Below are 24,637 nucleotides of genomic sequence, written 5' to 3'. Positions count from 1 at the left end.
AGGTATATACATGTACTATAATAAGGATGATGAGAAGGACTCAGAGAGTCAATGTTTTTCTATAAATGCGTGAAAATTAATGAAGGACATTGATAAAACTTTTATCACATGATAAAATATTCTAAGCATATTTTACTTGCTACTATTCTCTTCTTAGTTTTTTCACTTTATTTTGTGAACAAAACAAAAATCAAGAGTATTTAAAATAGTAGCCTATACAGAACACTATTCAGAGAGGGTATATGCTACAAAAATGCTTACACACACACATATTCATATGGAATTATAGCTTAAGTAAATGACTTGTGTTATCTATTTTGGAGTACCTCCACAGATAATAAACAAAAGCTTATGTGAAGAATACTGTGTTAGAGCAATACAATCATTTCCTGCTTACCCCTGGTCATACTTCTAGAAGTCTCAACCTACAATAATTTGGGGAGAAACCGAGAATGAAACAGGAAAGTCCTCTGAAGCAGGAGGAGCATTTTTTTTTTCTACTTCTTCCTACAGAAACAGAATGTAGGCACCCTGCTACCTTCCTAAGAATATGGACATTTGATTTGTGTGTAAAATGAAGTTCACTAATTCAAAGGCTGAATTATTGTCTATGTTCCACTAGTAACTTCTGGAAATTTTCAAATTAGAAGCAATAAAGAAGCGGAGGAAAACAGAAACCTATATACTAAGAAACACCAAATGGAATAAGAGCTGATTTCTCTTTGAGGTCTGGCAGGGAAGTGGTCAACAAAGTTGCCGATAGGTCTCCTTTAAAGTAGTGCAGTCTCACACTTGGGGATAACCTTAAGGGCACTGCTCTACTGAAATATTAAACACTGTTCACACAAGTGATGATACTGCTTCTCCTTGAAGTACCTTCTTATGAGAGAGACTTGATCTCCTGGCCTGTGATCAGCCTCCATAACCTTGAAATTTCTTTAAAGTTTTATATTTTACTTTAAACATTTACACAAATTTTATATCCTGATCCAAATATATGTGTGATTTTAATTTAAATTTATGGTTCTCTTCTCTTTATGCAAGCTACCCTCAAATCTTGTAGCAAAATGTGAGCTTCTAGAAATGTGTCGTGTTGACTATAGTGGCTTCTCATGCCCTTTGGTTCACTCAGCTGCATAACCAATTTTGAGAAGGCAGGGAAGGGTGACATATAATTCAGAAATATTTCCATAAAAATGGCCGAGAAACAAGAACATTCTGAGAATTAAAGGAATAAATTTCAGTCACTGAAAAAATGCTTTCATGTGAAACCCTTATTGCTCTCCAAATGCCAGCTAAAGCTGGTTGGAACAAGCAATTGCTATTTGGTTACTGTAGTTCTTCACCCTACTTTAGATAACACTTAATCATTTCAACTTAGTTATACAGAAAGTAAGAACACTGTAACCTTATCTAAATTATTTAATCCTCAAAATAGTGTTTCAGCTGACATGTTGACAAGTTTGCATTTTCTGAGTTTCAAACTTGAAGTATGGTTTAACAGTAAATTATTTTAATGTAGTCATGCAATGAAATTATAACTATATAGATGTTAATATGTTAAAGAAATACAACCAATTGCTTGGTAACCAATATAATTTTGGCATCTAATTCTTCCTAATGGAATGATATCAATATCTAAAAGAAAAACTTCCATAGACAATGCAAAAATACTAATAACTTAATTCTTAGAAGTACAGCAATATTTCAGGAGTCTTAAATAACACTAGTATAAAAAATGTGGCCAGGTGTGATGGCTCACACCTGTAATCCTGGCACTTTGGGAAGCCGAAGTGGAAGGATAACTTGAGGCCAGGATTTCAAGACTATGCTGGGCATTAGAGTGAGACCCCATCTCTGTTAATTTATTTTAAAAATAATATTAATTAACAACTAATACTTAGCATTTTCCGTGTGCCAGCACTGTTCTAATGGCTTTTTATATATATGAACTCATTTAATCTTAAACAGGCAGAGTTTTACGGACAAAGTATTTAAGGGAAGGGGAGTGGGAGGGGGTGTTAAATAAAGCAAGGCACATAGGTACTAAGTAGGAAAACTAGAAGATGAGCCCAGACAGTTTCACTCCAAGAGGGTAGCTCTACTTAAGAATATAACAATTAAAAACAGTGTCACCACTGATCACCAAAAAAAAAAGTCCTTCTCAAGGGCCTACTGTGTATCAAGCACCATGCAAAGCTCTAAGAATGGAAAGAAGAATAAAGCAAGCCTGTGTCCTCAAGGAGCTGACAATCTACCAGAGGCAGTGGACTCAAAACTTATAGAGTTCAAGTGTTGCTTCTTCTAATATACTATGTATTCAAGTTATTTTTGAGAAATATGTAACAATGTCTTCAAGGTATCCTATGACATCACACAGTACTTGGATGATGCAGTTGTTTCTTTTGTTAATCACATGCTAATAAAGAAAATACCACTATTTTGCATGAAGAGCTTTTAGAAGATCAGTAAACAGAATGCGAGTAAATGATAAACAACAAATCTGTGCCTTTGGATTGCTTACTGTCACTCATGACTCTACCTAAATGTTGTGGGAAGGGAGTGGTGAGGACTAGACTATTAGTACTATGGTCAGAATAATTCTTTTGGGTAGGACCACCCATGGGTTGCAGGATATTTAGCATCTCTGGCCCTTCCCACTCAATGCCAGCAGTATTTGCCATCCTTTAGTCATTGCAAAAAACAAAAGTGTCCCCATATATTACTGAACACCCTCAAGAGGTAAAATTGCCTATAGTTGAGAACCATGTTCTACATTTCGAATGTCTATTTTTATTTTTGTATTTCACTTCTGTTGTAATTTTTGTCCTTACGGCTCCAATACGGACTCTAATCCTGTGATTCAGATTTAAATAGACAACATAAAAAGGCAACACCCTCCTAAAAATAGCTGCAAAAACACTGTGATATGTACACACACCCCTTTCCTTAGGATCAGGAATACTACGCAGCAGCAGTCCCCAACCTTTTTGGCACCAGGGACTGGTTTCGTAGAAGACAATTTTTCCACGAACGGTGGCAGGGAGGGGAAGGGGATGGTTTTGGGATGATTCAAATGTGTTACATTTATTATGCACATTATTTCTATTATTATTACACTGTAATATATAATGAAATAATTATATACCTCATCATAATTTAGAATCAGTGGGAGCCCTGAGCTTATTTTCCTTCAACTATTCAGTCCCATCTAGGGGTGATGGGAGACAGTGACAGATCATCAGGCATTAGATTCTCCTAAGGAGTGCACAACCTAGATCCTTCCCATGTGCAGTTCAAAATAGGGTTCATACTCCTTTGAGAATCTGATGCCACTGTTGATGTGAGAAGAGGCAAAGCTCAGGCGGTAATGCGAGCTATGGGGAGTGGCTGTAAATACAGATGAAGCTTCGCTCACTAGCCTGTTGCTCACCTCCTGCTGCACAGCTGATTCCTAACAGGCCACAGATTGGTACTGGTCCATGGCCTGGGGTTTGGGGACCCCTGCACTTATTAGGAAATGCAATACTTAGATGACATGTTAAATTTTTAATTAGCAAGATGTATTATAATTGAAGAAGGCAATAAAGGAGAATGCATAAAAAAGAATAACTTCCTTGACTTCTTTCTGTTCATACCCGTTTTTGTTCTAATATGGCCATTCATTAAGATTTTAAATATTATTTTAAGAAAATACAATGTTTAAGACAATAAGAACTAATCTGGGCTCATTCACTAGTTCAGTCTGTCAATATTTTATTTTTATATGCAAATTTTTATTTATTTCAAATGTAAATGTTATGTATTTGGTGATTAATACTGTGAAAAACTGTTAAGATTCCTCTTAATCCTCTGGCAAAATGAAGCAAATCACTGGGTAGCAACAGATACTCTTTTTTAGCTCTGATCTGACTGAAGTCAGACAGAAGGCTGTGATCTTACCAGTCACATCCTGGACTTTGTCTGAGGGCTCATATCAGATCTAAATATCCCAGGATTCTGACAGCTTGAAAACTCAGGCAACGATACAGACTCAGGCAAAATCTAAAACATATTCTAGTTAGAATCACGAAATAACTTCTATCAAAGAGGGAATCAAAAAGTATGTAGTATAGACTTTTTTTTTTTTTTTTTTTGAGACGGAGTCTCGTTGTCGCCCAGGCTGGAGTGCAGTGGCGCGATCTCGGCTCACTGCAAGCTCCGCCTCCCGGGTTCACACCATTCTCCTGCCTCAGCCTCCCGAGTAGCTGGGACTACAGGCGCCCGCCACCTCGCCCGGCTAATTTTGTGTATTTTTAGTAGATACAGGGTTTCACTGTGTTAGCCAGGATGGTCTCGATCTCCTGACCTTGTGATCCGCCCGCCTCCGCCTCCCAAAGTGCTGGGATTACAGGCGTGAGCCACCGCTCCTGGCCTGTAGTATAGACTTTTAGGTTCTATTGCTTCTGTAAGGATTAGCATTATTAAACACATTTAACTATAAAAGAAATAATAGAAATACACTATATGTTTAGTATGCTACTATTTATGAACTCCAGCTGTGGGATATCACCATGGTAACAGGAATATACAATCAAAGCAGGTTTCCATGTTACGATGCAGCATTACTCATTTAAACAATCTAATATGCTTAAGATAGGCAGAAACAATTTCACAATATTGTCATTGGCCCGCTCATAAAAGAAGAAAAAGATGAGTATTCAAAATGGCAGACAAACAATGGAACCATTCTGCTGGACAATCACTGGCAGTCACTCTTTTAACTGAGAGAATAAAATGTTTTAAAAATAAATGAGTAAGTCCAGGCACCAGGCATGGTGGCTCATGCCTGTAATCCCAGCACTTTGGGAGGCTGAGGCGGCTGGATCACTTGAGGTCAGGAGTTTGAGACTAGGCTGACCAACATGGTAAAACCCTGTCTCTACTAAAAATACAAAAATTAGCCAGGCGTGGTGGCAGGTGCCTGCAATCCCAGCTACTTGGGAGGCTGAGACAGAAGAATCACTTGAACCAGGGAGGCAGAGGTTGCAGTGAACCAAGATAGTGCCACTGCACTCCAGCCTGGGCAACAAAGCGAGACTCCAGCTCTAAATTAATTCATTAGTTAATTAAAAATAAATGAATAAATGAATGAGTGAATGAATGCAAATGCATGAATGAATGACAAAAGAATGATTTAAAAAACAGAGGAAGAACATTCAGGTAGAAGAACTACTGTGTCAAAAAGACCATGTGACATTTGTTTATAACCATTCCTGTAAGAAAAAACTGGATAAAATCTATTAGTTTGATGCTCTGTGTATATATATATTTAGTATTCAGGTTGGAGCAAAGTTTAAAATATGCCTAAGATTAGGTCACTGCTCTAAAGGAACATGTGTGCAGGAGTGTGCATTTATTAGTTCACTTAGTAAATATTTATTGAGTGCATTTAGGTGCTTGGGAACACAAATACAAGGCATTGTCCCTGGCCTTAAGTGTTAATAATCTAACAGAAAAGACAGTCCTTTAAATAACAATTTAGTGTAACTCCTGATATAGTAGTACATATAAAATACTATAAGAACATAACATCATAGCAATATTCTTCCAAATTATTCAGAAAGAATTATGCTTGTATCTACATAAAAATTTAGGTTTTACTGAAAATTAAGTGTGGTACACATTTATGAAATGATATAAAAGTCACAATCAGTTTAATTGACTAGAGGCAGATGAGTAGACATAAAGACATTTAACTGAAATATACCTCTTCAACTTAAAAACAAATAATTACAAGTGATATAAATTTCTAAACTATCTAACTCCCATAGGAAAGTATAACAGATTGTAGTGAAGTAAAGCTTTATTAAATGACACTGCTGACTGCCAAATAAGCTACTGAAGTGTGACTTCTAGGACAATAATGCTTGAGATCATCATTCTACTCTTTGTGGGGTAAAAAACAGAAAGGATCAATGTGAAAATGTCTCAGCTCCCTTGACAGAAAGCTCACCAGTGTGCCAGAGAGAATGAAATATGAATGGTCTTGGGAGCGGGTGATAAGAACAAGGAGAAACACTAGAGTCACCTTGGAACATTCTGCTTCTCATGTTATGTTCCCAGCATTTCCTTTCGATTGTTAGTGCCACTACTGAAAAGAGGCTCAAGCTTCAACTTAATTCAATGGAAAGCAGGTTGAGACTGCAACTTTTCCCAAATTCACATAAGGCAAATACTGTTTTCTCCCAAGCAGTAAGGTATACAAAAATTCTTTTTAAAATTTCTCTTAAAGCCTAGACCCACCCTCTGACATGGATCATTGAAGATGAAAACCCATTTAGAAAAGAAAATTGAAATGTCTTCACAGCTAAAAAGAATACTGCTACCTGGAGCACTTCAACTACTTGAGCTGTTGTATCTCAAATACTTTTCTGTCATTCTCCATTATCCATCCATTCAATAAGCATTCTTTAAATGCTTATTAGTCCTAGACCTGGGGCTGCCAACTTTTTCTTAAAGGGCCAGGTAGTGAATATTTTAGGACAAGATGTAAAATCAAGGACATTTTGTAGGTACTTATATAGGAATTTAAATATACACCACTTAAAATGTAAAATCATTTTTAACTGGCGGTAAAAAGGGTCACAAATCAATAAAACCAGCATTAATAACGTATGTCATTCTTTCAACAATTTAGAGAGGTATTATTCTTCTCATTTCTCAGAAGAGGAAATCAGGCTCAGACTAGTCATGTGATTTGTTTGTATTTGTACATTGTAGAGCCAGCATTCAAACTTATGTCTTCTGGGGAACAGTACATCAATATCACCAACTCCCCATATGTGGCTCTCTCACATGCATAGTGATGAAATGATTTCTACTAACTCAGATTATGGAGTCTATCCTAGAATATGTATTACATAGTATTATTAATTAACATTGGTAATAATATAGTGAGCATTTATGACTTTGGTTACCTGACATTCTTCTAGGTTCTTAGGTCTTTGATCCCGTTTGATCATCACAACACCCAACAGAGAAGCTACTAATATTTTTCTGTTTTACAAAGAGGTAAACTGAGGAAGAAAGCAGTCATATAACTTGCCTAGCATCCCATTACTACTCTGTAGCAGAACTGGTGCTTTATTCCACATCTTCCTTAAGTTAACTTTGTTTTGAGACTCAAGTCTCAAGTCTGTTTCAATATGAGATTATTTTTTCTTGTTCATCCTTTAGGATTTCCGAGGAATAACGACTTTCTTTCTTCCATTTCTTAGGTCAAAAAAATCACATAATTCAAACTATTAATAAAAACTGTATCTTTCAGGATTAAAGAGTGAAATCATGTGTAGTTTCTCTGAGTGTTAAATTATAACATTTATGAAAAACCAATAAGATAAATAATAAAAATCATTCCAGAAAAAAGCAAAATTTGAGAGTAGCCATGTTGGTGATGGTAACATATCTTCCTGTGTAAAAAATTGTATGTAAAATATCCTAAGGGAATGTATTTGGTCAGCATGGAACACTGGAAGGGAGAAAATACAGGAGTTTCCCAAGAGGAAACCTTGAACACGGCCCTAAAAATGAAGTAACCCAAAGAAATGCCTTGTCAAAATTCCACTACCAAGCATTTCCTTCCTGCAGAGATAGATGAATACGGTGAATACAATCTGATGCCATTACACATTATCATCACTCCACCTAGTGACAATGGCAAATAGGTTTCATGCTACCTGCCAAATCCTAATGAACTACAGTGGAAGATCTTCAGGGCTGTGTTGAAAAGGCTCTGTAGGCCAAGTCTGAACTCAGTGGCAATAAGTATCGTAACTGATTAGCCATGTCTGCCCAAGTCAGGAGGAAGGGTGGCACCATATATGGAGACCTTTCACACCACTCAATCCCATTTCTCTGATTTTGAGAGCAAAAAATTTGTGAAAGTAATTAGGATTTCACGTATCTTCCTGTACAGGGAATAGCCTGATATCCAAGAGTCTACCCCTCTTGACCACTGTATTTCCGGTTTGCAAATTAATCAGTTGGCATTCTGGTTCATTGACTAGTCTGTTGTGTACCTGGTTATATAAACTTAAACTGGGCAGTACCATCCATTCTCAGTGAACTGACAAGGTCAATTTTTCTGAGTCAACAACATTAATGAGCAAACTCAGATTCTGGTAAATTCACAAAAGTAAATCTTATGTGACCTCTTAGAAGCCAAACAGTGAGACAGCCTTCCCATTAAGAAAAAACTCTATCAGACACTTCTTCTAGACTTGAACAAAAAATACTTTTAATCAAATTCAGTTTCACCATTTCCAAATTCAATAATTTCCTTTCTTAAATTTTCTTCACAGATTTGCTATTGCCAGTGTTAGATGACATTTAATTCTATACAGACACTCTCATTACCTCTCATTATGATGTTTAAAACCAATGAGAGTACTTTGAGTAGAATCTAGTTCTCTCTCGACCTAGGATTATATCAGCCTGTCAACATTATAGTAGTTGTGCCCTGCACAATGACATTTCGGTAGTGGACTACATATATCATGGTGATCCTATAAGATATTATAAGATTATAATGAAGCTGAAAAATTCCTATTGCCTGGTGGGTGACATCATAGCCATCTTAATGTTGTAGCACAAAGCATTACTCACGCATTTGTGTGATGCTGGTGTAAACAAACCTACTGTGCAGCCGGTTGCATAAAAGTATAGCACATATACTTGTGTACAGTACATAATATATGATAATGATAATAAATGAATGTTACTGGTTTATGTACTTACTATACTTTTTATCATTATTTCAGAGTATACTCCTACTTACGAAAAAATGTTAACTGTAACATAGTCTCAGATAGGTTCTTCAGGAGGTATTCTAGAAGAAGGCATTGTTATCATAGGAGATGACAGCTCCATGTGTGTTACTGTCCCTGAAGACCTTCCAGCGGGACAAGATGTGGAGGTAGAAGACAGTGATATTGATGATCCTGACCCTGTACAGGGCTAGGCTAGTATGTGTGTGTGCGTCTTTTCTAAACTCAAATACACTCAGTCATACTCCATTTATGACGGCATCATTTCTTTTTTATACAGTCACATCACGCTAACTAAACCCATGTTTCTAGTTTTACCTTTCGGACGTTCGCCAACCGATTCATCATCAAGGACTCCTCTCGATCATCATCGTCGTCCAAGTCGAGCATCGGCATGCCAAAGGGGTCAATGATGCTGCAACACCTGGAGCCTTCATCTCTTGGATCAAAGGGGTCCACGATTATGGGCTCAGTTCCTTTTATTTCACAACGACAGAAAGGGCAGCCCTGACCATCCGACTCCTAAACAAATAGAAAATGCATGGTTTGGTTTTGTTCAAAATAAACAGTCCTGGGAAATGCTAATAATGTTCTACAACTATAAAAGTCGCACCCCCCAAAAAAGTTTTTGGGGTAGGAGATGGGGGATGATTTCTCTTGAAGAGGTAGTGGGTATAGAACAGGGAGCCAACAAAATATATAATAAATGGTCAGTATCTTCAGTTTCCTAAGAAAAAAACATATTTTTAAAAAGTTTGATTTTCCCAAGAAAAGAAACCTCTTTATTTTCCTGATTGTTCACTTATTAATCTAATGTATCAAGGCATTAGACTCCCGAAGAAAACTGGAAATTGAATCATATCTCTCCTTACAAAAAGAGAGCAGTACTGACTAAACATTCCATAAAAAAGTATATTTTGGTAAAAATTCATAATAAAGCAGTAGTATCGGTGAGAAAAATACAACACTTGTGCATCTAACTGTGGCTAAATATTTGTTTTAACTGTCTATTTTAAAATCTTTAATACACAATTAGGAAAAACTAAAATGTGTACATTTATATCCAAAAGCCATCATCTGTCCTGAAAGCCTGTCATCCTGACACACAGTTCAAATATAAAGTTCTCTGTGAGATGTTAAGTTTTGCCCTTATCTTGCTTTTAAACAATATGATACAAAAAGATTTGTGCAAATACTTTTGGGCTGGAAATGTATTTACTGGTCATTATTGGATGTTTTGCTCAAAGTTTCCTATATTCATTTCTCAAAACTAACTACATTAAAAATTCACAAATTGCAGGGAAATAAAAAAACACTGTTTTCTTGCCCTACAGACAACATTGCTTTCTAGAGATAAGATGGTATATGATATTCTCCACCCGATTTTTGGTTTTGCATTATACCCTGACTTTAGCCATGTGTTATTTAAAAATGGTAAAAATCACAAAATTAAGGGAGAAATGGGATGAAATAGCACCATTTTAGTGGCAAGACAACAGATGTAGAGAGCTGACGTCTTTAAAGAAACTGTTCCATAATTAATTCAGGACTGTCCTGTCCACTTGGTTTAATAGGAAATTAGTGATCTACCTGCCCAAAAGTGATGTTTGGATCAAGGATGGAATAACTCTCTCACTCTCTTCTCACTGAACAACTACCTTGCATCTACTTTGTGGCAGATCCTGTGAGAGTTTATTCTTTCTAAGTTTCATTCAGCTCAACAAATTGAACACCTCCTTTGCCAAACAAAGTGTCAAAAAACAAAAAACACTGAGTTTGCTTAAGAAAAATCAACTGCAACATTCTCTTATTCATCTGCTTGCACATAATTTGGAAAAGAAACTTGGAATGGTAAAATAGTTGAACTAACGTGGTATAAAGAAATACAGACATATAAATATAGAATCCTTCAAGGTTTACCACCATACATGTTCATGTCCAGCGGGCTTCAAAACACATTAAATATTATTTGCTCCATCATTTTACAGGTAACAAAACCAAGATTTAATTCTTCTATTTTTGATAACCTCCTTGCAATGATATTTTCTAACACAGGAGTAAATATTTAAGAAAAGCAAAATCTTTCTCTTATAAAAAGAATATTAAATTTAAAGTTATATTCAATATATATTATCATCCAGGCAAAACTCTCCTTGTTATAAAAGTCAAAAGAGATCCATATTAGGTGCCTATAGTGGAAAACTTTTACAGATTTACATAAGACAATTTCAAAAAGATAGTTTTATTTAACAGCAAGCTGTGCCAGCCTGGGCAACATAGCAAGACCTTGTCTCTACAAAAAATAAATGTTTAAAAAATTAGCCAGGTGTTGTGATACACGCCTGAAGTCCCAGCTGGTCGTGAGGCTGAGCTGGGGGCTTTGCTTGAGACCAGGAGTTTGAGGCTGCAGTGAGCTACGATAGCATGACTGCCCTCAGCCTGGGTGTCAGGGTAAGACCCCGTGCCAAAAAAAAAAAAAAAAAGAAAAAAGAAAAGAAAAAAAAGAAAGCAAGATCTGAAGGTCTGATGGTCCCTCTGTCTTTAACACATGAAGAATGGAAAGCAGTACTTTGAGACCTACATAGTCACTTAATTTACTCATACATTAAAAAAATTATTATAGAAAATCTCAGATACACATAAAATTTGAGGGAAAACTATAATGAATTTCTATGTACCTATCACCCGACTTCAACAATTATCAATTCATCCCCAATCCAGTTCCATCTATATGTTCTCTTGTTCCTTTCACTCTTAGATCGTTTTGAAGTATCTCCTACACATTATATAAATTCATTGGTAAATATTTTAGTATCATAACTAAAAACTAAGAACCTTTTAAAGACCTAATTTCAGTGCAATTATCATAACTAAAAATTATTCCACCCAATAGAAATCATGAAAGTCACATTATTTTTTAGTACAGTGCATAGAATGTGCAAGCCACACTATCAGGCTACGTAAGTTTCTCTTTGAACCTCCAGGGTCAACTCACATATTGCTCTGGTTAAGGATGACTTCCAGTTTATGTGATCTATTTCCTCATAAGAGGTAACTGAAAATATTGAGTTTTGAAGGGGGAGGAGGTGAAAGGCAATAATTGTGTCTTTATAGCACAAGAAAAAACAGAGAACTGTTCATCTAAAACTGAATTTAGATTTTTCTCTACGCTACTTGAAAATTTAATGTTATACAAATTACTGATGTTGTTAAGAGTACCTGTTATAAGAGTAGATATCACAAAACACATCTCTTCAGCTTTGTTGTTGAGAGTTTACATTACTCAACAGATCAACAAACAGCTACAATGAACATTAATTTTGATTTGCAAAAACACAGATCACACTGAATGTGTCTCTAATGGTACTTACTCTAATATGACTTCATCCATCACACTTTATAAACGGACTACTGTCACATGCAAATTAGACGTCTAACCATAAAGTCTCAAATGCTACTTTGGTTACTCTGCCCTAGTTTCTGTCAGGTGGTTGATTAAATACACACGAAGAATATCTTCAATACAATAATTAAAATAATGTTTCTGTCAATGTATACTTAATGAAAGATCAAATAATATGCATTAATGGAGAACAAAGACCAATAAATAACTCATTTTCTAGTTCCCACCATTCTGTGAATGTTAAGAGGAAGTACTGAGGACTCCGTCTATTCTAAATGACTCAGTAGGTTTCACTTCCTCAAATAAGAAATACTTCTAAACCAAAGGATACAAAAGTTATCAGTGAATACTATACACAGCTGAAACTAAATTCTGTCATTTCTCCTAATACAGTAAAATAATTCAGACTTGCATCTCAACCATTAATACTGTACGTCAGTGACATTACTTAAAATATAACTTCAGGTAAACTCAGATAATTAACATTGACAAACAAACAGAAAAAAAATTTTAAACCTTCATAATACTCCATTCTCCACAAATACTCTATGTAAAAACCCAAATGAATATTGTTAGTACCATCTCATCATCATCATGTATCAATCACCTTCTATACTCTGTTTAAATATTGCTAAGACAGACATACTGTATCTTAAATACCTCCTTTTAAATGTTTTTCAAGATAGCATTATATATAGTATAAATATTTGCTTTCAGCATGATTATTAGAGGCATACTTTGACTTAAGGTCAATCACTTTATGCCTTCCCACATATGTAATATACATCAAGGGCTGTAGGGTATACACATAGGGCCTCCTAAGTCTCATTTTGGAATGCATTTTATATTTTTACTGTATGTGTATGCATATGTATGTATTTTTTCCTTTATCAATAACTTCTAATTTATAATACCTTGCTATATTTCATGTAGCTATGAGGCTGCCACAAATCTTTTTTTAAACATAACAATTATAACTGGAAAAAATATATGTATATAAATGCACTGAGAATAGGTTGGATCCATACTAAGAATTTTCAAAGCACAGTATCTCCCACAGAAACTCAGTAACTTCTGGCTGAAAGAACGAATGAAAGAATAAAGAAGGATAGTTAACAGTAATCTTAGACAAAATGCCCCAGAGCAGGAGAGATCTTTGCTTCTGGTTTGTTTTATGATGGACAAGGAAAAAAGACATTGGTGAATCTAGACTCTTCTCGTTTTGATTTGGGAGGCCCATAAAAGCCTGCATAGTGAATCAGAAAAGGAGCACAGACATTCTGAATTAGGATACTTGGACTGGACTTCTACCTTCCCCAATTACAGCTGTGTGACACTGGGCAATTCATTGCATCTTATTTACAGGGTATAATGAGATAATGCACATTTAGAGACACCATAAAGAGAAAGTGAGATAAATTAGTTTAAAGCTTTATAAAGTGCTATAAAAATTCCAGTTGGCATAATTAGTACAAAAATAGTCTCAAGAATAAATGTAATAAGAAAACTAAGGAAACATATCTTAACATTTGAAAAAACTCGTATCTCTATACAAATTCCATTTTGTAATGAAATGAATACAATTTTAAACCTGCAGAATTATCAGTGCACATAGATTAATCATAACTGGAAATATGGGATATCTCCTAAGCACTTTATTAGAAACAATAATAACTAAAATTCCAGGCACTGTTGTAAGCACTCTCTAAATATTAATTCATTTAATCCTATAAGGTAGGTACAATTATTGTTACCCAACAAGAAAAAGTGGTTTACTAGTTTGATGAAGGTCACATAGCAAGCAATACTAAGCAGGAAATCACAACAAGGGGATCTATTTCAAGAGTCTAATCATTTCAACAGTACACTATAGGATCAGCATGTGGTGGTTTTTCAACCTCAGATTCATAGCCAAGGTTAAAATAAAGGTGAAAAATAGCCGGTTGCTACTACTGATCATTCATAAATGTAAAAAATTTAAAACTATTTTGCTCAAATTGCAAATATCAAAACTAAAACTAAAAAAACTACTACAATCAATGAATATTCTGTTCGCTCTAATTGAAAGGTTTCAGCTCTTTAACAGGAAGACGTAAAATGTATCTGAATAATTATACCATTTCTGAGGATACGTTTTTACATAGTAAAAGCTTTTTGTTTTAAACATTTGTTGCTTGAATCCAATTTAAATTTTTAATGCATGAAGTTGGTCTAGAATGAGCTGGTCATTTAGAATAAGTCTACATTCTAGACACTTTTTAAAAATGGTGTCAACTTTAAAAACACTTATAAAAGATCCATGTTGGAGTCACCTGAAAATGTTTCCAAAGTGCCATTATCTGTTACTGTCCACACACTCTACAATACAGTGGGCATCCATCTAATTTAGTCATTAGACTTAAGAATCAAGCACTTATTCTACTAGATTTTATTTTCTCATATCCATCATTTCCTTTCCTTTTCTAGTGCATCACTCTAGTTCATAATGTTACTATAATGTATTTGGACAACTCTCACAGCTTCTTTATTACTCCCAATGTGAAAGGGAAGCTCCAAAATTTAATCACATTTACACAAAAGACACAACGGGTGGTTAAAGACAAAAGTGCCCATTTAAAACGTTCGTAAACGCAAGTATTATTTTCTATTTGTAGTACCTAAGTTATAAAATTTCACTGAGGCTAGAAATGTGAAGACTGGTCACCTTTGAAGGAAGATAGAGTAAAATATTTATTTTATTTTATCTTATTTTTTGAGACAGAATCTTGCTCTGTTACCTAGGCTGGGGTGCAGTGCTGTGACCTCAGCTCACTGAAACCTCTGCCTCTAGGGTTCAAGCCATTCACTTGTGCCTCGGCCTCCCAAGCTGCTGGGATTATAGGCTCCTGCCATCATGCCCAGTTATTTGGTATTTTTAATAGAAACAGGGTTCGCCAGGTTGGCTAGGCTGGTCTTGAACTGCTGACCTCATGTGATCCACCCACCTCGGCTTCTCAAAGTGCTGGGATTACAGGCGAGAGCAACTGCGCCTGGCCAAAGATTATTTCTTATTGCCTTAAAAGTGATCAGTTGAACTTGTTTCTCACCTCTCTCAGACAGCTATATACATTTTCCCAACAACACTCTCTACATATGGAACATCTATAAATCTCCTTAATCATATTCCACATTAAAATCAGAGTTTATTGATTTTTTGGTAAATTACTATTTTGAATATGCTGATATCTTTCTTTTAAATTATATCAAACAATATACAGGAAGAATAACCACAGGAAAATTAATTTTACATTTAATTGAATTAAAGTCCTTGGCAGTAATTCAAAACATAGCTGCATATCCAACTGACAAAGATATCCATTTGTATTTTGGAAGGAAGATATGAAGAACAGAGTTTGGGGTTTGTTCCATTCAGGAGCTCAAAGGCCATTTTCCTTTTCTTTTTTTCTTTTATTATACTTTAAAAGTTCTGGGATACATGTGCAGAACGTGCAGGTTTGTTACACAGGTATACACATGCCATGGTGGTTAGCTGCACCTATCAACCAGTCATCTACATTAGGTATTTCTCCTAAAGCTATCCCTCCCCTTGCCCCCCAGCCCCTGACAGACCCTGGTGTGTGATGTTCCCCTCCCTGGGTCCATGTGTTCTCATTGTTTGACTCCCACTTATGAGTGAGAACATGCAGTGTTTGCTTTTCTGTTCTTGTGTTAGTTTGCTGAGAATGATGGCTTCCAGCTTCATCCATGTCCCTGCAAAGGACATGAACTCATCCTTTTTTATGGCTGCATAGTATTCCATGGTGTATATGTGCCACATTTTCTTTATCCAGTCTATCATAGATGGACATTTGGGTTGGTTCCAAGTCTTTGCTCTTGTGAACAGTGCTACAATAAACATACATGTGAATGTGTCATTTTAGTACAATGATTTATAATCCTTTGAGTATATACCCAGTAATGGGATTGCTGGGTCAAATGGTATTTCTGACTCTAGATCCTTGAGGAATCGCCACACCATCTTCCACAATGGTTGAACTAATTTACACTCTCATCAACAGTGTAAAAGCATTCCTATTTCTCCACATCCTCTCCAGCATCTGTTGTTTCCTGACTTTTCAATGATTGCCATTCTAACTGGTGTGAGATGGTATCTCATTGTGGTTTTGATTTGCATTTCTCTAATGACAAGTGATGATGAGCTTTTTTTTCCTATGTTTGTTGACTGCATAAATGTCTTCTTTTGAGAAGTGTCTGTTCATATGCTTTGCCCACTTTTTGATGGGTTTTTTTTTCTCGTAAATTTGTTTAAGTTCCTTGTAGATTCTGGATATCAGCCCTTTGTCAGATGGATAAACTGCAAAAATTTTCCCTCATTCTGTAGGTTGTCTGTTCACTCTGATGATAGCTCTTTTGCTGTACAGAAGCTCTTTAGTTCAATTAGATCCCGTTTGTCTATTTTGGCTTTTGTTGCCATTGCTTTTACTGTTTTAGTCATGAAGTCTTTGCCCATGCCTATGTCCTGAATGGTATTGCCTAGGTTTTCTTCTAGGGTTTTTATGGTTTTATGTCTTACATTTAAGTCTTTAATCCGTCTTGAGTTAATTTTTGTATAAGATATAAGGAAAGGGTCCAGTTTCAGTTTTCTGCATATGGCTAGCCAGTTTTCCCAACACCATTTATTAAATAGGGAATCCTTTCCCCATCGTTTGTTGTTGTCAGGTTTATCAAAGATCAGATGGTTACAGATGTGTGGCATTATTTCCGAGGCATCTGTTCTGTTCCATTGGTCTACATATCTGTTTTGGTACCAGTACCATGCTGTTTTGGTACCAGTACCATGCTGTTTGGGTTACTGTAGCCTTGCAGTATAGTTTGAAGTCAGGTTGCATGATGCCTCCAGCTTTTTTCTTTTTGCTTAGGATTTTCTTGGCTATACGAGCTCTTTTTTGGTTCCGTATGAAATTTAAAGTAGTTTTTTCTAAGTCTGTGAAGAAAGTCAATGGTAGTTTGATGGGGATAGATTGAATCTATAAATTACTTTGGGCATTTTGGCCATTTTCATGATATTGATTCTTTGTTTTGTTTTGTTTTGTTTTGTTTTTGAGACAGAGTCTTGCTGTCGCCCAGGCTGGAGTGCAGTGGCGCGATCTCGGCTCACTGCAGGCTCTGCCCCCCGGGGTTCACACCATTCTCCTGCCTCAGCCTCCCGAGTAGCTGGGACTACAGGCGCCCGCCACCTTGCCCGGCTAATTTTTTGTATTTTTAGTAGAGACAGGGTTTCACTGTGTTAGCCAGGATGGTCTCGATCTCCTGACCTCATGATCCGCCCGCCTCGGCCTCCCAAAGTGCTGGGATTACAGGCGTGAGCCACCGCACCCGGCCGATATTGATTCTTTATGTCCTCTCTGTTTGCAGATGACATGAATGTATATTTAGAAAACCCCATCGTCTCAGCCCAAAATCTCCTTAAGCTGATAAGCAGCTTCAGCAAAGTCTCAGGATATAAAAACTATGTGCAAAAATAACAAACATTCCTATGCACCAATAATAGACAAACAGAGAGCCAAATCATGAGTGAACTCCCATTCACAACTGCTACAAAGAGAATAAAACACCTAGATATACAACTTACAAGCGATGTGAAAGACCTCTTCAAGGAGAACTACAAATCAAAAGCCATTTTCTAGATTCCTGAAATAAGCACAGAATGAAAACAATTCCTTAACTTTTAACCTTACATGGTAATGCTGCAGAATCACTGCTGCATAATATACTACCTCACAAAGGAAGATGTGCAGAAGTTCAGGGTTGAGAAGATAAACGTTTTGTTAATGTCCCATTAACACGTGGATGTGAAAGACAACTCTCCAAGTTTTATTACTAAGGGTAGCACAGAAATGTTGCACACAGAGTAATATTACTTCAAAGAATGTCTCTAGAAAGGTGATTATTCAACTTATTTAGTATTCTGTGCAAACTCTGCTTGCTTATTCAATTTATTAAATAACACAGATGTTTCAGAAAGAGAAAAAAGCATCTGACACCTCTTGAGAGGCATGACTAATGGGCCATTATGACAGCAATTAAAGAGTAACCACTTGCAGCCTGTAACTACTGACACAGCTACTGTGCATTTCTTAAGTTTTCTGTTAATTACATAAAATTTAAGTCTCTAATGAATTTCAATTAAACCAAAGTAGAGCATCAGATGGAAGGAAAAGTTGGTGAAGAATGACTTGCTAAAAATGCACACTGCTGAGCATAGTATGATTTATGGTCAGGGTTTAATATTTCCTATTGGATTCTAACTGATTTATCATAGCTTCTTGGCAGACATGCAGCCTTTAAAATCATATTCATATCCGCATGCCCAACCAACATAGTAGAAAGTAACAAAAAATGTCTAGCAGCCATAATTAAATTGGAAGGATAACAGGATACTCATTTTAAGTAATTATTAATACCATGCCCCTCAATAGAAGTTTCAGGTTTAATTTTAACTTTAACTTCTTGAGGCTAAGGATTGTGTCTCAGAGTTCTTTATAGTTCAGAGCATAATACAGAACATGGGGTATTGCAGCTGCTCAAAGAATGTTTCCTAAATAAATAAATAAATGGAAAATGATAGTTGAAACAATCTTGGTTTGATTCTACCAAACCAGTAAGAGGAAGAAGCAAAATAACAAATTCTTCCTGTGCACAGTTAAGCTTGCAAATTTAATCATATAAAACAAAAACAATGTCTTTAAAGTACCATTTTTGAATGAGGAAAAAATTGAAAAAGAGAGACGTAAGTTATTTTAATCTAAGTCCAGACACCTAACACCTTGAGAACATTTCTCTATATATCTACAAGCTTAGATACCACTTTTGGCAATATTTTGCGGAACTATGAAGTGTGCTATAATTTTGTTCTTCTTACTGACATATTTATCATCAATTAGGTTAAGTCAAGTGAGCACAGCTAGGTGAGATTACAGATACAAGACCTTCAGCATATCTAATGTTTTACAACTGTGCTTCAACTAGATTATACGACTTTTACTTTTATTAAATACCAGAGGCATTTTGCAATAACATATTTTAATGATCAACAAACATTGCTGTTCATGCAACAATACAAAAGCTGCCAAAACAGATATGCTAGTTGGCAGGAAGCACTACTATGTGAAGACTATATCTAAATGTAAAAATATTTAATTATCCAAAAGTAGAAATGTTCAAAAGTTGAAACTTCCTTTGACCAGTAAGATCCCACTGAGATACAGAGACTGTGAAATATCAATTTAGAATTATTGATCTAAGAACAATTTTCTTTAGGGGTAGAGAAAACGTGAACCGGGGATTACTGTGCATATTTTTTTTGGTGTAAAACAGCGATAAAAATGCAGTCTTACTGCTTCTGTGTTAATGCTGGTAGTACTGCATACAATAAAAGTAAAATAACATGGTTCAAGAATGGGTGGAAAAAATCACAATGTAAAAAGTTAAGGAAACCACAGAATAGCTAATGAATGGAACAAAGGGAACTAAGCCTTAGATATTCTAGGATTTGTTCTCAGATACTGAGTATGATAAAAGGTCTTTGAAAAGATCATAAATAATTCTCAGAAAAGTATTGTAAGAGCTTTTCACAATCTACAATACTGTCTTCTTATTTAATGTACTTTTAGACTTCCTTTTCTTTTACATTACCTAGCATGCAATTTATAAGTATTCACTGAGTAATGACCAATGTGCAGATAACATGCTAGCAGAGAGATTCTAAAATAGGTAAAGTAATCCACACTCTAGAAAGGAAATACATAAATATGGAAATATTTACAATATGAACATAATGAGGTAAGAGCTTACAGAAACACATACAAAATGTATCAGGAGGATGCTTATTAATGATGAGCTGCTTTGTGTGAGGAGAATTCAAAAATAATACTGAAAATAATGGTTTGCATATTTTTCATTAATTTAGGTGCAAAATTCAATGATCAGATTAAGATAATAACATTACTGTCTAGTAACATAAATGTAATTTATTATTTCAACCTTCTGAATAGTTTTGAATTTGTCATTTTTGTTTCTACTTTACTTAGTAATCTACTTTATCAATCTTTCACATAACTTTTAAAATTTTAACTAAACACAATTTTCAGAGCTTGACATTTATGTACTTCCTCAATTTCTAAAAGTAAAACTGAGAAGTAGCTGAGAGTGAAAAAGAGAAATAGTAAATGTTAACAACTTACCAACATTACTGAACATATCTTCATATAAGGTCATTAGACTAATATTAAAAATCATGAAATAATTCAAGGAATTGATAAGCAACAAGCAAGAGGAACTACACCAATTTGGAGAATGCACAGTAACACACAGAAATGTTGTGGTGATGTAAACGACACAGCATTAGTAATACAGAAAGACAACCAGGAAATGTTCCTATGCCTTTCACACATAATGAACCTATTGCAAATAGTTCACAAACCTAACAAATACAGTAAGTCCTCAATTAATATTGTTAATTAGTTCTTGGAAATTGAGACTTTAAGTGAAACAACTTACAGTATAATGAAATCCATTTTACCCCAGGCTAACTGATAGAAACAAGAGTTAAGGTTCCTACGGCATACAGTACGTCACTTTGCTCAAAGTTGCAGTTTCCAAGAATCTACTGACAATGTTAAGTTAGGACTTAAGTAAACGTAGTATTTATTTACTAAGAATAAATAAACTTTCTTTTAAGAAGTATATAGAAAGTAAAATAAATAAAATATTTGTTGCTTTACATTCAGCCATACTTTTCTACTCACCCCGGGCTGCAAGGCAAACAATTATTTTATTATTATTATTATTATTTTATAGAGATGGGGTCTCCTTATGTTGTCCAGGCTGTTCTCGAACTCCTGGGCTCAAGGGATCTTCCTGCCTCGGCCTCCCAAAATACTGGGATTTAGAGGTATGAGCCGCCATGCTTGGCCAGTAAACTATTTTGTATGACGCTTTAAAAAAAAATTTTACTAAACAAATGTTTCTGTCAAACTAATAGCAGCTTCTGACTTTTAACCAACTTAACCTCCAAATACTAAGTACAGTATTGAGTTACAGATGTGAAGTCTTGCAACATGTATGCATTTGTATGCTCTAAGACTGGAGCCCCAAGGAAAATGGCTGAAATACACAAGCCCTGCATGGAGGCAGTGTTAGGAATTTGTATCAGCCTATTATTCTGATTTTCTTCAGAAATGCCAGGCTTTTAGTTTCTTTGTACTTGTAAAAACCACACTACCACCCTGAAGGCAAAGAAGGGTGACAAATACAGTTTGTTTTCTTTGTTAGTTTAATATGTATCCTGAAACACTGAATGATTATCAGGTACACCAGTCCTAAGTAGTCCAATTACAGACAATCTATCACTGAGTCAATATCTCTGTAATACCTCCTACTGACACATTTGAAATAAACTTGCAAACAATTCTGTCTTCTACCAACATATCTACATTTACTGAATGCAGTTTTTAAAAGGCACTGCTAAGTTTGCAGAACTATTACTGTTAACGTAATTTAAATAGAAATCAAGTATCTATGTTGAGAATGATCTCCTTCAGCATCTCCCTGTAATATGCAAATTTCACCAACATCATGAAGGGATAAAAGGAATAAGGGAGAAGATATAAAGAAAAACCTAAAACAAAATATAAGCCAAATGCATATGAAGAAGAGAAGTATAGGATTTTGAACAATGTTACTGAGGTAGCAAAGATCTCTGGGCATTCAGAAAGGACTTTGAAAATGTAAATCAACTGTAATTCATTTCCTAATTCTTCCTCTTTTCCTCATCCATTAAAAAAATTTTCACAAAAGAAGAAGCAGGCCCTTTTATGACTATGAAAATGGGAAAATCATTATATTTTATTACTAAGTAAGGAGCTCGGCAGGCATCAATGCCCCTCTGAGTCTGTCAGCCCCCTTCCATGAACCTCAATGTCCATCGTTCCTCAAGTCATGCAGAGACGCAGGGTTGGACAAAGAAAATCAAGGACTCAGAGGGCTTAGAAATAGGGTAGGAGTGTCAACTATATGCTTCACCGAAAATCTTTTTTAAAGGCTAGAAAATTTAATTATTTGCTTTCTAAGCCCTATCAATATACTTCTGGCTTAATATAACTATGTCAAACAGTTTCCAAATGGCTTGATCAAAATATTCCATGACTCCTCCAAATACTCAAAACTGGAAATCTGTCCAAAGATCCATTTTAAAAATCCCCAGTCTTTGTTACAGATGAAGAAATATAAGAAAGTCCTTGGGCTCACGCCTGTAATCCCAGCACTTTGGGAGGCCGAGGCGGGCAGATCACAAGGTCCGGAGATCGAGACCATCCTGGCTAACATGGTGAAACCCCGTCTCTACTAAAAATACAAAAAATTAGCTGGGCGCGGTGGCGGGCGCCTGTAGTCCCAGCTACTCGGGAGGCTGAGGCAGGAGAATGGCGTGAACCCAGGAGGCGGAGCTTGCAGTGAGCCCAAGATCACGCCACTGCACTCCAGCCTGGGCGACAGACAGAGCAAGACTCCGTCTCAAAAAAAAAAAAAAAAGAAAGTAAAAAGAAAGTCCTTGGGAAAACCAGTTATTCTCCAGACCTTCCTATGAAACATCAAATCAATTTATATTTATTGAATGCCTGCTGCAGACGGGAAGGCAATTTGCCTGAGATTATACTTCAGTACATAGGAAACTTTAATGCCTGTTTCTGTGGGAACTATAAGTGTTTGAGAGATACTTCCTGTCTGATTCTCCAATTTCAGCACTATGGAGTATATGTGAGACAGGAACCATGCCTCCTCAGGAGTAAAGAAGTTTGCTTGAAAATATCAAAATAAGATTTATCTACTAGGGTTTACTTGGCTTCAGAAACTGACCTACTACAAACAGATTCTGACCTATCAATGGCATAAAAATGTCTAGTTGGTAATATCTATAAGTGAACATACGGAAATCCATGGTACTACAGAAGAAGAACTACTGATGACTAATATAATAAAATTCATACATTTAAAGATAAAATATAAGATAGTTAAAAATCAAATTATAAAAGCAACTCAAACATATAAAATTTTTACACAATCATTTCAAATAAAGTACTTACCAGCATTACTTCCTAAACCATTAAGAAAACTGAAAAGAGAAATATTAGTAGGACATATAAGAAAGACATCCATGTTGCTAATGATTATACCTGCCATGCTGTAAGGCAAGAGGTGCACATCAAATGCCCACAAGGCTCAATCTTGACATCTTTGTCATTCTCTGCACAAATCTTACAGAGCTGAAAAGTGGAGCCCATTTCACAATATAATTCATATTGTTCCTGGAATTTGGGGAGGAGGGAGAAAGTAATGTTAATGTATTTCCAGCATGAATTGTTAGTATCAAATTTTCCCAAATAAAATGACGCACAGTCAATATCTCACAATTGATCTTGTCAGAATTTTGTTACCATTTGAGACATGTTTTGAATTGATAATCACAATTTGGTCTACAAAATTCATTTTAAAAAGGTTTGAATTTTTATCATCTATCTTATATGCTTCTTAATGATTCATATTATTTAAGGTTCCTTTACTGTTCCTTTAGGAAGGGACTTGCTTCAATAGTCACGGTGACTCAAAAGACAAAATCTATGGTTTTAAAATAGGAATATAAAATGACTTTATCTATTTTATAAATGCCACATGCTCATATAATTTAACTGTCAAATTGAAAAAAAAATGATACTTGGCTAAACATTAAATTTTATTGTTTCAATATCTTTAGAAATCCCTGAATGGAAGAAAAGCGACATTTACCAAGCACTTCCCGCATGCCAGGCACTGTGCTCCACACTTACTATTTCACTTAATCTCCAAAGCACAAGAAGATATATTGAACTTAACAAAAGTTAGGCCTGGGGCTTAATCAGTTTAAATTGTTTGCTTCAAACTCTAAAGCCTCTGACTAAAAAGTGCATATGCTTTCCCTAACACTGTCAAGAAAACAAATCACTTCAGTAACCAAAAACCATTTTATTAAAACTGCAATGTTCTTGATTGATTGGGTTTTTAGCTTAAAACATTTTGACACAGTAAAATTTTCAAAATTCAAATACTGAAAAGATCTTTGTGACAAAAATACAAATAAATTGGTAAATTCGAAAAAAATAATGAAAAAAGATGTTAGGAATACAAAGAAAAGGAATTATGAAACGAATATTTGGGTAAATAAAGCAACTTTTAGTTCAGTAAGTGACTACAATGTGCCTGGCACTGAGTAGGATAAATAAATAATATTTAGTCCACAGCCTACTAAAATATATTATAATCCTGGTGAGAAAAATATATATATACATAAACATACATGGATACATATGCATGTACATGCAGGTACACATACACA

General features: G+C 35.4%; 1 protein-coding gene across 11 annotated transcripts in view; it reads right to left on the bottom strand.

Annotated features, from left to right (window-relative positions):
- CBLB (Cbl proto-oncogene B) overlaps positions 1 to 24,637 on the bottom strand; it is a 258,206-nt gene that overhangs the window by 102,926 nt on the left and 130,643 nt on the right. For all 11 annotated transcript variants that reach the window (XM_058437556.1, XM_058437559.1, XM_058437557.1 and 8 more), the window contains exons 9-10: positions 23,442 to 23,573; positions 9,126 to 9,329 (exon numbers count right to left, since the gene is read on the bottom strand). In XM_058437556.1, coding sequence (XP_058293539.1) covers positions 9,126 to 9,329; positions 23,442 to 23,573 — 336 coding nt within the window. The remainder of the gene's footprint in view (positions 1 to 9,125; positions 9,330 to 23,441; positions 23,574 to 24,637) is intronic.

Source organism: Hylobates moloch, unplaced genomic scaffold, assembly GCF_009828535.3.
Source record: "Hylobates moloch isolate HMO894 unplaced genomic scaffold, HMol_V3 SCAFFOLD_4, whole genome shotgun sequence".
In the NCBI taxonomy this organism is placed as follows: domain Eukaryota; kingdom Metazoa; phylum Chordata; class Mammalia; order Primates; family Hylobatidae; genus Hylobates; species Hylobates moloch.
Note: the sequence above shows the minus strand (reverse complement) of the source record. Positions and strands in the feature narration are given on the sequence as shown.